This window comes from Neolamprologus brichardi, chromosome 18 (genome assembly GCF_056152115.1).
Source record: "Neolamprologus brichardi isolate AB-2024 chromosome 18, ASM5615211v1, whole genome shotgun sequence".
NCBI classification, from domain to species: domain Eukaryota; kingdom Metazoa; phylum Chordata; class Actinopteri; order Cichliformes; family Cichlidae; genus Neolamprologus; species Neolamprologus brichardi.
In genome coordinates, this window is record NC_142121.1 from 28,169,416 (window position 1) to 28,184,919 (window position 15,504).

Here is a 15,504-nt window from a genome sequence, read left to right on the forward strand (position 1 = left end):
AGTATTTAAATTTAAAGTATTGTGTTTTTTCAGCCCACATAGATGGGATTAGAATAGAGAGCGGGGGAAGCTGCAGGAGGAGGGAAGTTTATTTTTCTACAAGTTTTTCTAGATTTCTCTCTTCTGCAGCTTTAATCATCATGATTTCCAAAACATTGCTGATAATATGTTGAGATTTTGTCGGCCTTTAAAACTAATATATAGCTTTAAATCCTACGTGTCTTTGACACTTCAGTTTGAGCTTTTTTTCTTCGGTGCTTTCAGTTTTGTTAGCAGGGAAAGCACCATGGTTATATAACACTGAGAATGGCTTCATATTTGCATTCACATTTCAGTGTCCCAGTGAGCCAGCGTGCACGATAAAGGGCCCAGGCATTTTAATTAGCCATAGTGATTATTGCTATTACTATAATTAGCTGCATGTGTACCTCTTCTTCTCTGGCAAATGAAGATGTCTTCTCCTATATGTCTGTCTTCCCGTTATTGTTTACCTCACAGGGGGAAGAGCTAGAAAAATGCTATAGATTGCTGTTTAATGAAACAACCAAGTGTGACCAGTCATGTCTGGTTTAGACAAATTACAAACCATCTAATCAGCTGCATCAAGTCAGAACATCTTCATACACTATTCTCAATGAGATTTTAACTCTCATTGAACATGATCTACAGTCTTGTCCTTAAGACATAAGATAATGCAACAAAAACATGAAAATGCTCATCACAGATCAGGTGTTGCTGTAAAGAAGCCATTTTTAAGGGAGTGAAACAAAAGGATGAGGTATGCCAAATTTTACAAATATAAGAACTGGATTAAAAGTCAGTGGCAACAATTTTATAGAGTGATGAATTTAATTTTGAACACTTTCATTCAAATTGTCAGTTTGTATAGGAGACCAGGAGGGAGGTAAGGCAGTGGGTGTCTACAGCCTTCTGTAAAACACTGGAGGGTGTGTCATGGTTTGGGGCTGCATTTCAGCCAGGGACGTCAGGAGTCTTGTCAAAAATTTATGACTGCAGAAATTTTGATCCACCCTACGTAGAACTAAGCCAGGAGAAGTATTGGAAGCTGAAAAGCATAAATAGCATCAGAAGTTTTTAGCAATTAAACCGCCAGTGTTATTAATCAGGTTGGTACAGAGCCTTTGTTTATCTAGTGCTTTATCCAAGCGCAGGCTGTCAGTTACTGCACAGCTAAATTTTCTTTTTCGTGTATTCAGCTTTCAGCTCTGAGGCCCAGGTTCTTGCATTCTCTTGATTAAACTGCACTTTTGCTCTCAGCATGGCACACTGAATCCTCTCTTCAAACCACATGGTTAAATACAATAAGTCAGACTGAAGAATGCTGTAGAACCAGTATGACTAAAGGAGCCACTTATGTGGTGAGTACAAACATTTATGGACAGTTCATCAACTGCCAGAACACAACATTTTCATGGCTCCAGTAATGAAGGTTTAACACACAGGTTTATCCAACCATCTTTATTTAATTTTACAGTATAATGTCAAACACTACAGAACAAACATGTATTTACAACAGCAAACATGTAAGAGACAGTTAAGAGCTTGTTGTGCTGGTGAATCTCTTCTTGAACGGAGACAAAGTGCAGCTTCACTTACTGAAATAGACAATGACAGGATTTCAGACAAGTTCAAGGTTGTAGGTAGTAAACGGCACAACAGACAGAAATGACACCTCACCTTTCGACTTCCATATCATTGGCGTGTTCACCTGCATCTCCATTAGTGAGAAGCTTTTCTCCTGGCTGACTGTTGTCCTGCTTCACCTTCTTCACATCCTCCTTCACCGGACTCTCCTCTGGTTTCCTCTGCAATACACGGCAGCAGTCAAATGAAGCTCACCATTGTAGCTACACCACATCAATGCAAGTTAAAAAACCTCACCTTCTTTCTGACCAGGTGGGAGATGTCAGAGACTGCAGCTGTGGAGGTGTTGCCCTTGGAAGTGGATGTGCTTTTAATCTGCTTGGAAGTTAAACATCACACTTATTTTACAATCCTGTTGGGCTTAAGTTTGATTCACAAAGTGTGCCATGAAAACTTGTAACTGACCTCTGAAGTGGAAGAAGAGTCGCTGTTCTTTGCAGTGGAACCATCACAGGCAGAGGAAGTGGAGCCTCCATCCTGAAACAGATTGCACATGCAGCTCAAAGAGAAGCCAAAACTTGTGGCTGACCATCCAAACATTTAAGATGGATTAGGATTCGTTTTCAAGCCCCTGGAATTTATCTGTAAATCATTGTGTAGATGGTGCTTTGCATGGACCATGGTTTATTGATTATACAACTTCCCAAACTCTGATGCACAGGTATGATGGCGGCTATGCTGTGATCATCTCACAAAAGCCTGCTGTTCACCGGACCTTACAGAGGGAGGTGTGACTAATGGATCAAGTTCCCAAATATTTTTCACCAAGTGGTTTATTTGTGAAGACGCGTAGCAACAGAACACAAATAGAAAAACGGAACTTCACATGTCACTGAAGCACCAGCATAGAGCATGTATTTTATGAATCCCATTTAACAACTAAACTAAACAATTCAGGCATCATGCTTGGTGGATAGCACCACCTTAACCAGTGCATATTGATCGCCTGTGCTCTGATGACCGTCCTCCAGCTAAATCAAACTCCATGCCAAACTCACCAGCGCGTCCTTCACAGCTGCGCTCGCCGTCTTCAGGCTTTCAGTGGCGTCCTCCACCTTCTCCTGGATCTCTGGCAGCAGAGCTTTGAGCTCCTCCAGCTCCTTCCTCTCCTCTGGCAGAGCCTCTGGACCTTCGGCTTTGTCAAGCATCTCCTGCAGCTTGTCTGGAATTGTATTAATAATATTAATTATTGCATTGATTCTCTGGAAGCCAATTTCACTCCAGGAGCCGATGCTTACCAAGCCTGTTCTTTATGATAGAGATGGAGCTCTTCAGAGACTCGATGGCCTCGCTGTACTGCGTGTTCAGGCTATAGGTCAGACCGAGCTGGTAGTGAGTCTCTGCCAGCAGGCGGCTGTCTGAGTCCAGGTGCTTCACCTGCAGCTTCAGACACTCCTGGAAATCCTCCAGTGCTTGTGGATAGTTCCCTGAAAAAGAGAAGCAGCAAATCAACACCTGACATGTAAAAAAAACAAAAAAAATAAAACAAACAAACTCTGCATTCTCAGAGTTTCATCCACTGTTCAGGGTCAGCAGGCATGGACACTGCAATGAGCTGAGAACAGTACAGACTTCATCAGCTAAAGATTTGATCTTTAAGTGGTGATGCGACCGAGGAGCCAGAAACTCTTCTCTAAAAACTGTCCCGTAACTACCGGGTGTGGATGTGAGCATCCACTCAGAAAACTAGCATTTCAAAAAGTTGAAGCTGAGACATTTTATGGTTCAACTAATTTAGGCTGCCCCCAAGTGGGCAAACAGCACAACAGCAGATTTAATTTTAGCTGTGTTACAACCAAGTTTTAGGTACACAAAACAGAACTAAAGAAATCTCAAGCTGCTCACAGACTTTTAGTCCTGACAAACTGAGCACCGCTGCAAACACTGAGCCATCAACACAGCTTCAAGCTCAATGCATCAGAGAAAACTGAGATTATGTGCAAAGCTGCACATTTGTTCAGACCTGATTCAGCAGAAACTTCACCCAGTTTCAAATGAGCCTGGGCTGCCATTAGCTGATCCTCCTTCGTCTCTTTCCTTTTATGAGAACAAAGAGGAAACTGTTACAAGCTTGAAATGCAGGTGCAACATGATAAGATGAAAATCATGGCTTTGAAGTGTTTCCTTTACCTTTTGTAGATGACTTTGGCCACTTCTAACATCTCCCAGGCCAGCTGCAGGTTACCCACCTCCTCATCGTCACTGTCCTAAAAGAGGAACACAGAAAACATGAAATTCAAAATTCGCAGACAGCCGAGTCCTTTTTTAACATGCGAGCCGTTTGTTCAGTACCTTCTCCCCAGTGGCGTCTCCTTCACCCTGCTCCTCTGGTTCACCTTCCATTTCTACATCGTCGCCTCCTTCCTCCTCATCTTCCTCGCCATCTACAAGCAAATGTCATGAGTTTAGATACACTGCTCTGCATGCTTCAGCAGCTAACACTGCTATTACCAAGCCAGGATCAGGACAGGAGGAGCAAAGGTCACCTGCTTCCTCCTCAGCAGCTGCTTCTTCCTCTTTAGCAGCAGAGTCCATCTTCTCAGCTGGCTCCTCTTCTTTAGCAGCAGTCTTGTCCTTCTTAGCGGCAGAGTCCTCCTCTTTCTCCTTCTTAGCGGTGGCAGAGTCCCCCTCTTTCTTCCCCTTAGCAGCATCAGCAGAGTCCCCCTCTTTCTTCCCCTTAGCAGCATCACCAGAGTCCCCCTCCTTCTCCTTAGCAGCAGGTTCAGCGTCGTCCTTTGCATCCACTTCCTCCCCACTCTTTTCCTTCTTATCTTTACTTTCAAATTTGCTTTCATCATTCTTATTGTCCTTTTCAGCCTCCCCCTCTACTTTTTCGGTTTTTTCCTTTTTCTCACCAGCCTCGGCTCCTTCCGTCTTCTCCTGTGGATCCACACTCTGCTTCCCTTCAACCTTCTCCCCGTCTTCAGTTTTCTTCTCCGCCATGGCGTCGTACACCTGCACCCTCAGCTCGTCTCTGGTCTTTTCTGTTGACAGCAGAACAGTTGGGAATGATGTGTGCACATTTAGATTAACCGTAACGAGCCAAATATCACATTATTCCCTTACCGTCTACATTGTCTATGCTCTCAACATTGGAGTCTTTGGGTTTCTCTTCTTCTTCCTCCTCCTCCTCCGGCACTCCCTCTAGAGCATTACCCAAGACTGAGTTCTCCATCCTACAACAAGTCTGGCAGTCAGAGCAGCCCCTCCATCCTCACCTTAAAGAGCTGGACATTCATGTTTAAACCTGATTAACCTACCGTGCCAAATCCAGGAGAGCTTTGCCATACCAGAAGAAAGCCTCGCCACATTCGTCCGCTGTGTCTCCAAACTCTTTAGCCCTATAACAAGAATTTACCATTTATTTTTGAGTGAAAAAGCAGGCATCCATTACTGCTCAAGTGCTGCTTCAGAACAAATTAGAAAGATTCCTGGAGTTAATAAAAGCTAGGCGTATAAAAAGGATTAGCGAGTGAATTATTCAAACTAGGTTTAAGCTTAAACAATAAAACAGAACCTAATGGAAATGAAATATATAAATTAAGAAAAACACTAAGCTAAACTAATGTCACTGCTTTCTGCTCACATGCAAAGAACAGCTGCAGGCAGTTTGTGATTTGCATAAACACGCTCAAGTTCATTTTCAAACACCAGAGGGGAGAAAAAAAAGCGGCCGTTTTGCATTTGCACCAATCTGCACACCTGCTCAGAATCAGCCTGCACGAGCCACTGTCACCTATAAACTCTTCAATCATGTAAACAGTGAAACACACGGTTTAGTTTTAAGAAGCCCAAGTGAGCGTTTTAAAAGTAACCACGAGGGCCACTTTATGGGCCCTTTGTGGTACCGTTTCACGTTCAACCTCACTGAAACTCCAGCGTGACTTGAGGGTAACTCACAGCATGCCGCTGGCCTCCTGCAGGGTGCTCACAGCCTCCACTACCTTCCCCATCACCAAGTGCTTCTTCCCGGTACCAATCAGCTTGTTGGCCTCCTCCATGTTTACCACACCTGACGGAGAGAAACAATCGGTCAGCTCAGCTCCCTGCCTGGTCTCTGAGCTCAGGTCAAACTGTACCTCGGCCTTTGGTACCAGTTTGTATCGTTAAAGTTTAAATAGCAGAGAGGCCACTACACACCTTTGACGGGGAAGAGCAGTTTAAAAAAAAAAAAGACCTCCGGCGGCGCGCGCGTCACAGCTCGTGTCTCGTGCCGCTCAGACTGACTGTGTTCCGTTGTTTCAAATTGGCGCGAAATACCCCTGCTCCTTCCGGTCGCTTTCCTTATTTGTAGACCCGCGCGGGAGAATTCTTAAAGGTACAAAGTACTAACAAGAGGACTGCAAGTACCGCTGCTACAGTTACATGCATTACTACCTCAAGTACTTCTGCTGCTATTGTTATACTGCTCTTTGTATTACCAGTCCTATTCATTATACTACTCTTCCTTCCAGTGCAATACTAAAAACAACAATTGAAACTGTTATAATGAGTACTGTTGATGGCAGCCCCGTTATTATTGTACACACTGGCTTCCCAACAACCATTAATCTTTGAGACCTTCAGGAAGTGTTCCCTAAAGCTCGCCTGGGGATCTTAAGGTCGTTTTGCAACACTTTTAAGAACCTTTGGTCATTTTGTTTTTTATTTCTGGTAATGTCTCCACCACTAAAACAACAACAACAACAACAACACAATTATAAAATATTAAATAAATAGGATATTTTGAAGAAAATGTCTTCAAATATGTAAATTATCCACACAAATGTGACATATATGTTACATGGTTAGATCAGGTCAGAGTTATTTCTGTGACCTGCTGTTTAGTGTGAATAATGTTTTTTTGTCTTAGTTCATAGACAGTGGCACAGTAAAAAAAAACAACAACTATGATTGAAATAAAACGTACCATTATTGAGTCATTTATTGGATCATTTTGCAATGGTATAGTATTTTACTATGTAAGTGAAAGTAAAGAAATGTAGGTGATCATTTTTTTTTTTTGTAACAATGCTTTTTAGCAATAAATCCTGTACTGTTGGAAATATTGTTTATTTTCCCCATCAGTGGTGCCACATTTGTAAGGAAAATGCATTTGTTGGTTGAGTGTGTGGGTATCTTATCTGCCAAAAAGCTTGTTCTTCTATTGGCTCTTGTTTTGAGCTTCAGATACCTACGTGCTAACACTTCGGTGCCTGATTAGTGGCTGATTAGCGCTGTTCATTGATAAGTCCAGTTTCTGCTTACAGCTGTTGGATAGTAGGGTAAAAGTGATGAGATGTTGTGGAGAACACTATGCTGATGGATGCACCAGTAGGGTACAACTCCCTTACTGGAAAAACCAGACTGTCAACATTGTAGATGATATCAATGCAGAGAGATGTCAAGATGAGATTTTGCAACCAATAGCAATCCCATATCTCCACAGTCTAGGACTGAACTCTATCCTCCAAGATGACACACGCCAACCCCACCGAATGCTTGTGGGATCAGCTTTTACATGCTTTTCGTGTCAGAGTGACCTTGCTTGTTAAATAAGTAAGCCATTAATTTGTCCAATATGTGTTGTTTCTTCTGGTTTCAATCATCCAATTCAATAAACACCAGACAAAAGCAGACAGCAAAACTCACATACTCAACTCTGCTGCTCAACCCATAAATACAACAAAAAATGCAAGTTTTTAATCATTTCTAATGTTTCTCAGAGTTGTTCAGTATAAGGGTAACTGTTTAAGGATAGCCTATCTTGTAGAATTTGATGGTGCTATTGCTGTGTTTTAGTTTCACTCAGCATGTATGTAAAACAGCAGTACACGCTGCTGCCATGTCCTGCTGTGAGGAGCACTGATACTCCAGCTCCCCTATGATTGCCTCCTGCTGACTCCGGTGTGCCGCTGCCTCATCAAAACAAGTCTGGACCTGACAACAAATCAGCATCATACAGATATATTTCAAATCATCCTCCCCTAAATACCTGACAACATTGGTGAAGGGGGAATTTAATTTTCCATTACATTATATTTTTAAACAAAAACAAAAGAAAATATCAGATGAAATATGATTATTCAGTTTTTAAAAAAATAGTAAAAAGTACTTTAATTACATACAAAAAGGTTTATAGTGGTCATTTATGAGCTTTAGCGATGCTACTAGGTTGAGTTTTGCTCACACAGAGCAATACTTCCTGTTTCCACCTGTATCCTGTCTTTGTATTTGGCTAAGCTAAGTGAGTACTGAATCCACCTACATATCGCACAAGCTAATAATCTTCTCATCTAACTCGCTAAGGAAGATCAAATGAATTTCAATGCATTTCTTTAATGCCATGCCCTGATACTGAGTCATTGGAAGTAGCAGAACTAGAAAAGCTTTTCTTTCCTCAAAGTCTGCCACTAAAGTCAGATAACCCTAAATGAGCTTTACTAAACTGTACTAATTTAATAATTGTGGATTAAAAGCACCAATCATTTGAAGCCATTTTTCAGTCCATCGTCACATCTGTGACTGCAACAGCTGTTTTGTTATTCAGGCTGAATGAAGCTGGGATGAGAGCTGTGTGTGAGAGCCCTTCAAACATCCAGCTGCTTTGGAATCACTAGGGGAGCAGATGTACTAATTATGGGCATATTGTGAGACAGGAGATGAACACAGCGCAGTGTTTGATCATTAGCCCACCGCAGTGCTTCTAACAGGAGGTTATTGTAGGCCCTCCCCTCTTATTTAGCCCTTGATGGAGCTCCATGGTAACAGTGTGCAAAGACACTGCTCGATGACAGCGAGAGGCTGAACTGACAGCAGCCTCTGTAGGTCGACTGAGGTGAACTAACGTAACCTGAAAAATAGAAAGAAGAAGAAAAAACACACGCTGTGGTTGGTTTCCTGAGTTTAAAAATGAATTTAATGATATATGTACGCAGAAGGTTTTAGCCAAAATGTTTAGGGCACTGGCATTAGACTCACTAGTGTGAGAGAAAACATTATTTCATTTAGGTTTCCCAAACAGGACACAATACACTTTTTTCAGTACACTATTGGGGCATGAATAAATAGGTAAACAGGTGTTAACAGTAGCACAGATTAGGCTTCTTTCCCAACCGGTCGTGGGAGATGGCGGCCCCTCTCTGAGCCTGCTTCTGCTGGAGGCTTCTTCCTGTTGAAAGGGAGTTTTTCCTCACCACTGCCACCAAGTCCGTGCTCAAAGGGGGATTGTGTAATTGCTCGAGTTTTGTCTGTATTACTGTAATGTATTTACCTTATAATATAAAGTGCCTTGAAGCAACTATTTATGTGATTTAGTGCAATAAATAAAATATATAAATTTAAAACTGATTAGATTGAATAGATTGAATTATTCGGGTGTAGAGTTTGAATTAATGTCATAATTAAAACCTGTCTTTGCTTTTTCATATAAAAGAATGACTGCTCTGAAAAAGGTCTACTATAGCTGGAAAACCCCCCCAACTCAAAATCAACCACTGTCTGGATTCCTGAAACCGGTTTCTCTTCCCCTTTGTTGTTTTTTTTCTCTTCCTGAATTATAGCAACTGTTACACATAAGGTTTGCTGTCACACATAAATAATACTTTGGTGTAATTAGATTACACCTTGGTACCCCAGGTAACTCGCCTAGGTGTTAGTAACAGTCCCATAGAGTCTGAAAATTTAAGTTAAAAGGCACGCAGAAAACTCGTCCTCTGCAAAGGCTCTGACAAATGCAGTTTGAAAGAAAGTGGTTTGGCTTAACAATCATTTTTAATATGCTGCCCACGCTGCACCTCTTCACCATGTTCAAATAAAAATTGGCCCCTAGCTTCTATTTAATCTCCCTGAGAGACAAACAGGTGAGCCACAATAGTTCATTTATAGTTTATTACTTATTATTTATCCATATCATTTAACACCGGGCATTTTTACCTAAATGGACTTGCTTAGAAATGTAAGTAAAATGTAGCAACTTCCTTTTCACAGACTACAGAAAATACAGACAGCAGAGTCATTCATTAAATCTAGTGGGAGTGATGAGTAAATTAGAAAGAAAAATACCTTCTGGCAGCTCACTGGATACAAGCAATAAGATGTTGCAATAATAATTTAAAGGCAAGTCCAGACTTCAAGGAAGTGCTTCTAAAACACATCATGTGTAGTTGAAACCTAAATCGTGAACAAATTTATTGTACTCGGTATAAAACAGGTATACTGAATTTGTTCTACCTTTTTACTATTGTTTTCTAGGGGAAGTGTTATTTCTACTTAAAAGAAAAAGAGGAACTTTGCCCTCATTGAAATGAGTCCACAGACAATTAGAAAAAAAAATGCTCCATCGGTTGAGTATCACTAGTTTCTTGAGCTAGTAAGTTACTTTGCATATTACTGGTAATGAGAAAAAAGGCAGCAGAAGTGAGGTGAAGCTGAAAGTGTAATATGATACTATTATTTACTGCTTGTGCATAACAATGGATTGGCAGCACATCGTGAAAGAGGTTGAGTCTTATGATGGAACCTCATATGACCCCTGGATTAAGGAAGTGCCAGCCATTAGACACCTGTTCATTTATATATTTTTAGTTTTACATCAATAATTCAGTGTATTACAGTGAATGGGGATAGTTCAAACACAGAGGGTTAGCTCCTCTGAGGTTACAACTTTAATGCCAAACACAAAATCTTGAGGTTATTTCCTGGAGGCCAGCCTTTATCTCTTCCTCCTCTGGATTTCACAAGAGCGTGGATTCCCAGAAAAGTAATGAGGAAAGGAGGGAAAAATGCAAAGTCATGCTACATAAGTGGAAGCTTCACATTCTGTGGGACTGACTGAAGTGGCTTCAGTTCACGTTCTGAGCGCAGTTATCGCGAGATGTGAGTCGTTTTATAAATCTCCCCCGGAGCCCGAGTCTCTTACCTCCTGCACTCCGTGGGCCGTGACTGTGTGGTGTGAAGAAAAAAAGTGAGGTATGTGACACTAACGAACATGTAATTGTGTTCTTTAGAGTCTTAACCTTAAAAGGACATTTTTCCTTATTGGTTGTGAAGTTTGCAGTTGTGTAGCCGAAGCTAAAGCGATATTTCAACAAGTGGGTTTTTCCTACATGTGAAAAAAAAAATCGTTTTCAGAAACTCGGAGAAAATGATGGCTCGTTGATAATTTGTTTCCGTTTCAGTGAACGAAAGAAAGAGCCCGTGTGTGGCTTGTTTTAGAGTCAAGGAAATATTTGAGAGTTTTGCTACAGCTGCAAACCAAACTCACACAACTAACCCAGGTGTTTTAATCCCTGAAGATGGAAGTTATATGGCGAAAGAAGGGTTAGAAAACAGGTGTAACTAGTTATAATCTAACACATTAGAGTCGAAGTGGAAGTGCTTTGCGGTTTTATGTTTTTGCCACCTAATATACTGTGCGCCCAATAATAGGTGTTTGAGCTGAGGTGGTGAGCTGCCATGCGCCTTTAATTATACACTTCTCTATAATACAAGCTTATACAGTTAAACGGTTTGCAATGTTGAAATTTTGTATGTTATTGTTCTATCCCACTGTGTTCACAGTGATTTATATAAATCTATCTATCTATCTACCTATCTATCTCTCTATCTATCTATCTGCGTGTGTGTGTGTGGGTGTGTGGGTGTATAGATTCGAGCTTTAATAAAGAGAGGGGTTAAATAAAATAAATAAATAAAAAATGCAAGTGCACTTTTTTTTTGCTCTCCATAAACATGAAGCAATCATTTTGAGTAAAAAGCAATTAAAATATATAAAATCAAAGGTTTATTCATTCCAGTAATTAATCATTAGGGAAATGTGCCTGGTATAAACTGAATGAATGCATACTAATCAAGTGCATTTTATTTAACCAAATTTCCCAAATGTAATGTTTTACATTGTACTTAAGTAACACATTACATGGAAGATTTACATGCAATAAAATTACTTAAAGTCTGCATTTTGTGTTTACATATTTTTTTGAATGTATTAATATATTAGCTAATATTGTGTCTATATACACAGTAGATATACTTAAAAGGAGGACTTAAAAGGGAGCAGCCAAAAGAAGAGGAAGAAGAAAAAGAAGAAGACAGCTGCTGACTGTAGAAATGCCACAGACAGTGGAAACCACAGCTAGATTTGCTCTGTGGAAAAAGAAACATGCTAACATAACTTATCTCCAGCATCTGTTAGGTTTCTAAGCTTTCCTACTGGCCCATGCTGAACAACCTATGCATACTGGTTATATATTGGTTATTAACACTGGCCTAGTCAGTCTCTATTTATAATCACATTGGATAAAGACAAACAACAAATCCTCCTGTCGGAGAAGCTGAAACTAAAGCGTTTTTAGTGTTGTAGATTTAGGACTACTTCATCCAATGCCAGTTAGGGTTAGGAAAAAAAAGGTGGTTTGTTTTCACCTCATTGACTGATTTCTGTGTTATAAGCTCCACACATCATATCACTCAGGTTTACTTATTTGGATTATTGAGCATGCATCAACAAATGCATTCATTGTTTAAAGGACCTTGTCAGTGATAAGTGTATTTAAACTGAGCTGGTTGGTTGACTAAAAGATTCATTTGTAACTACTTTGATTGTGGCAAGATTTATACTTGGGATGTGTGCCACTTGTTGCCTAGCCAACTAATTGTCGTTGTTGTGACTAGTTGCTACCAGACTTACTAGTCATATATTCTAACTGTTAAAATTTTATTCTATATCCAATGGCAGTAAATGATTGTGTCCTAATTATTATGCTGCCTTCTACCACTAGATGGTGCATTTTTGTTGAGAAACACCTGAAATCTTTTAATCTAGGCCTCATCTTTTTGTTAACACTATTAGAATGAGATCGTCGATACAAGCAGCCAAAATTAGTTTTCTCCAAAAGGCAGATGGACTATGCCTTAGCGATAGGGTGAGGAGTTAAGTCATTTGGGAAGGTTTCAGAGTAGAGCTGCTACCCCTCCTTGTAAAGGAGAAGGCTAAGGCTGCCACCTTGCTATCTAATAAAGCTAAATATATATATATATATATATATATATATATATATATATATATATACATTCTAGTGAAGAGGTGTTAGTCACATAAAACAGTGTTGGTGGGTCTTTCACATAACAGAAACATTTCCTTGTTCTGCAAATAAGGAAGACCTTATGCACACAGAAACAGCACAGTGTAACACCAACTGCTTTCTTCTTCTGTAATCCAATCAGATTCAAGATGTCTGCAGGCAATGCACAAATTGGAAAGCCGGCCCCTGATTTCACTGCCAAAGCGGTGATGCCGGATGGACAGTTCCACGATCTGAAGCTGTCAGACTACAGAGGTAAAGGACAACCTGCGTCTCACCTTCTGTTTGACATGCTTTGATGGTCCTCTTCTCTGCGATTCATTGTTTTGTGATCCTGCAGCATATTCAGCAGAGATTAATTTACACTACAAAGGATGAGAATTAATTAAAGTGATGCATTCACTAGTCTCATTGGTGCTTTTTTAATGCTTTGGTACAGGAAAGTACGTCGTGTTTTTCTTCTACCCGCTGGATTTCACCTTTGTTTGTCCGACTGAGATAATCGCTTTCGGTGATGCTGCCAGTGAATTCAGGAAGATTGGATGTGAGGTCATCGCCGCCTCAGTGGACTCACACTTCTCCCATTTTGCTTGGTATTTAAAAAGCTTTGTATTTTACACATCCACAGTGACCATATTCATTTTTATTAAGTCCTCATACTATCTTTTGGTGACCGCGCAGGGTCAACACACCACGTAAGCAGGGTGGTCTAGGTACCATGAACATCCCCCTGGTGTCTGACACACGGCGCACCATCTCCAAAGATTACGGGGTCCTGAAAGAGGATGAGGGCATCGCCTACAGGTGAGTCTAATAATGTGGAGTCCTCAAAGGGCTTTTAAAGGAGACCTAGGAGCTGATAATTCTCTCTATTACAGGGGTCTATTCATCATTGACGACAAGGGCATCCTGAGACAGATCACCATAAACGACCTCCCAGTTGGACGTTCTGTTGAGGAGACCTTGCGTTTGGTTCAAGCCTTTCAGTTCACAGATAAGCACGGAGAAGGTATGGTACTCTGCTGTACCCGTGTAATGTCTGCATTCTGGGTCTTGATTTTAAATTCTGTTTTCTCGCCCTGCCTTCTACAGCTCACATTTACTTGCAGTGAAAAACAGCTTTTTACCAAATTATAACTTTTGAATGTAAACTAGCTAATGGTTTTTCAGAAATAATGTGTGGCAGAGAGTGCAAAGACCGCAGAGGCTTATTTAAATTCAAAGGTTTGCACTCTTATCTGCGCAATGTATCATGATCTCACAAACTGTAATTTTAGTTGCCTGTTTTTGCATGCAGAACAGAGTTGGTTTATTTTTAAGGTGCAACATGTGTGTCATTTTTGCACACCTGCATTTCATCTACCAGACAGGACTCATTATAGTCTTATCTTTTCAGTCTGCCCCGCCGGCTGGAAACCAGGAAATGACACCATCAAACCTGACGTCCAGAAGAGTAAAGATTTCTTCTCCAAGCAGTAATAAGCCCAAGGCCCGAGTCTGCTATCTGCTGTAGGAGATTTCATTTTGTGATTACATTTCGAACAATATTTACTGAAGCCGTTGTGCCTGTGGACGAGTGAGCCAGCTGTTGTAGTTGATGTGCTGTTTGTGTTTTGTTGTTTGTAGCGTGAACAGTGCACTTAGACCAAAGTATGTAATTGTGTTAAAACACTGCAATTATGTATGGTGTATTCACAGTCTGACAGAGCCAAATGTGTGTTTGTTCTCTCATGTCATTCCCCATTATTGTTACATACAAAGGACCAAATTGTCTGAAGCATTTCACTAAAATTAAGTAGAAATTCACCTGCCTATTATGTATTTATGTATCACGCTTACGCGACTTTTTATGGTATTGTTGAGCACATTAAGAATATTTTGGAATGATGTACATTTACTCAGATACGTTATAAATTACACAATAGCACAAGAGAATCTATGATTCCTTTATATTTATTGCATCTTTTTCCTCAGTCAACAGTTATAACACACGGTTAAACAACAAAAACAGGCCAATGCTGAATTATGTCCATGTATGAAGATCTTTAATAAAGCAAACAACAGTTTGCATTTTTTCTTGATTGTCAGTTTTCTTACACCCATGTCACACATTATTAATATATAGTAGGTGTTTGATTACAACACAATTGATCCACATAAACTTTAAAACAAACTGTCCAAACAACTGAAAATGCCAGTGTAAGTTAACAATGAATCTATTTTTTTCCTTTTAACAGACCTCCCAGCAGACACTTTGAATTTGTCAAGGGATGAAAAAGTAGTGAAATCAATGCTATGTTTAGGCTAAGTGTTTTGGATTCACTGAACTTCTCTATTACATATTCTTTTTTACTAGTCTAAAAGACACAAGGATATAATTATTATTTATAATTGTTACACCATACTTATCCAGTTAATGTAAAGCTGGCAAAAAGAAAGCACCTGTAATGGCCATGCCTACAGGTCTACATCAGGGATGTCAAACTCATACATCGTGGGCTACATACAGCCCATTTATATACTGCAAACCCACTATGACTACATTTTTAACCCCACTTTATATAAGAAAAATAATTGCATTTTCATTAGTATGTCTCAGTTTACCCAGAAAAGTAGTTTATAATTCACAGAAAATGTCTTTTTTTCTTCTTCTAAGGAGCCATTGTGAAATTAGATCATTTTTTAAAATTTTTGTGTATCACTTATTACTTTAGCGTAGTATGAATGACCACAGGAGAGGTCTTTATCAGTAATAAAAGCTGTAAAACCTTTAACA

At 40.1% G+C, this 15,504-nt stretch overlaps 2 protein-coding genes across 3 annotated transcripts; one reads left to right on the forward strand and one right to left on the reverse strand.

The window, feature by feature from the left end:
- Positions 1–1,473: 1,473 nt before the first annotated feature.
- LOC102786250 (histone-binding protein N1/N2-like) lies at positions 1,474–5,916 on the reverse strand. Of its 2 annotated transcripts, none has more exons than XM_006786896.3 (14): positions 5,806–5,916; positions 5,566–5,677; positions 4,926–5,006; positions 4,732–4,841; positions 4,152–4,649; positions 3,958–4,049; positions 3,796–3,872; positions 3,629–3,702; positions 2,904–3,092; positions 2,664–2,827; positions 2,071–2,142; positions 1,903–1,980; positions 1,699–1,826; positions 1,474–1,616 (listed from the first exon to the last, which is right to left on the reverse strand). In XM_006786896.3, the coding sequence occupies exons 2-14, from the start codon at positions 5,664–5,666 to the stop codon at positions 1,610–1,612; spliced, it is 1,671 nt and encodes a 556-aa protein (XP_006786959.2). In that variant the 5' UTR covers positions 5,667–5,677; positions 5,806–5,916; the 3' UTR covers positions 1,474–1,609. The 2 variants fall into 2 exon arrangements, with proteins under 2 accessions (XP_006786959.2, XP_035761998.2); XM_035906105.2 differs by having other exon boundaries at positions 1,903–1,983.
- Positions 5,917–10,514: 4,598 nt separating this feature from the next.
- prdx1 (peroxiredoxin 1) lies at positions 10,515–14,795 on the forward strand. Its single transcript, XM_006786897.3, has 6 exons — positions 10,515–10,614; positions 12,871–12,983; positions 13,168–13,321; positions 13,410–13,532; positions 13,607–13,737; positions 14,125–14,795. The coding sequence occupies exons 2-6, from the start codon at positions 12,878–12,880 to the stop codon at positions 14,205–14,207; spliced, it is 597 nt and encodes a 198-aa protein (XP_006786960.1). The 5' UTR covers positions 10,515–10,614; positions 12,871–12,877; the 3' UTR covers positions 14,208–14,795.
- Positions 14,796–15,504: the final 709 nt, after the last annotated feature.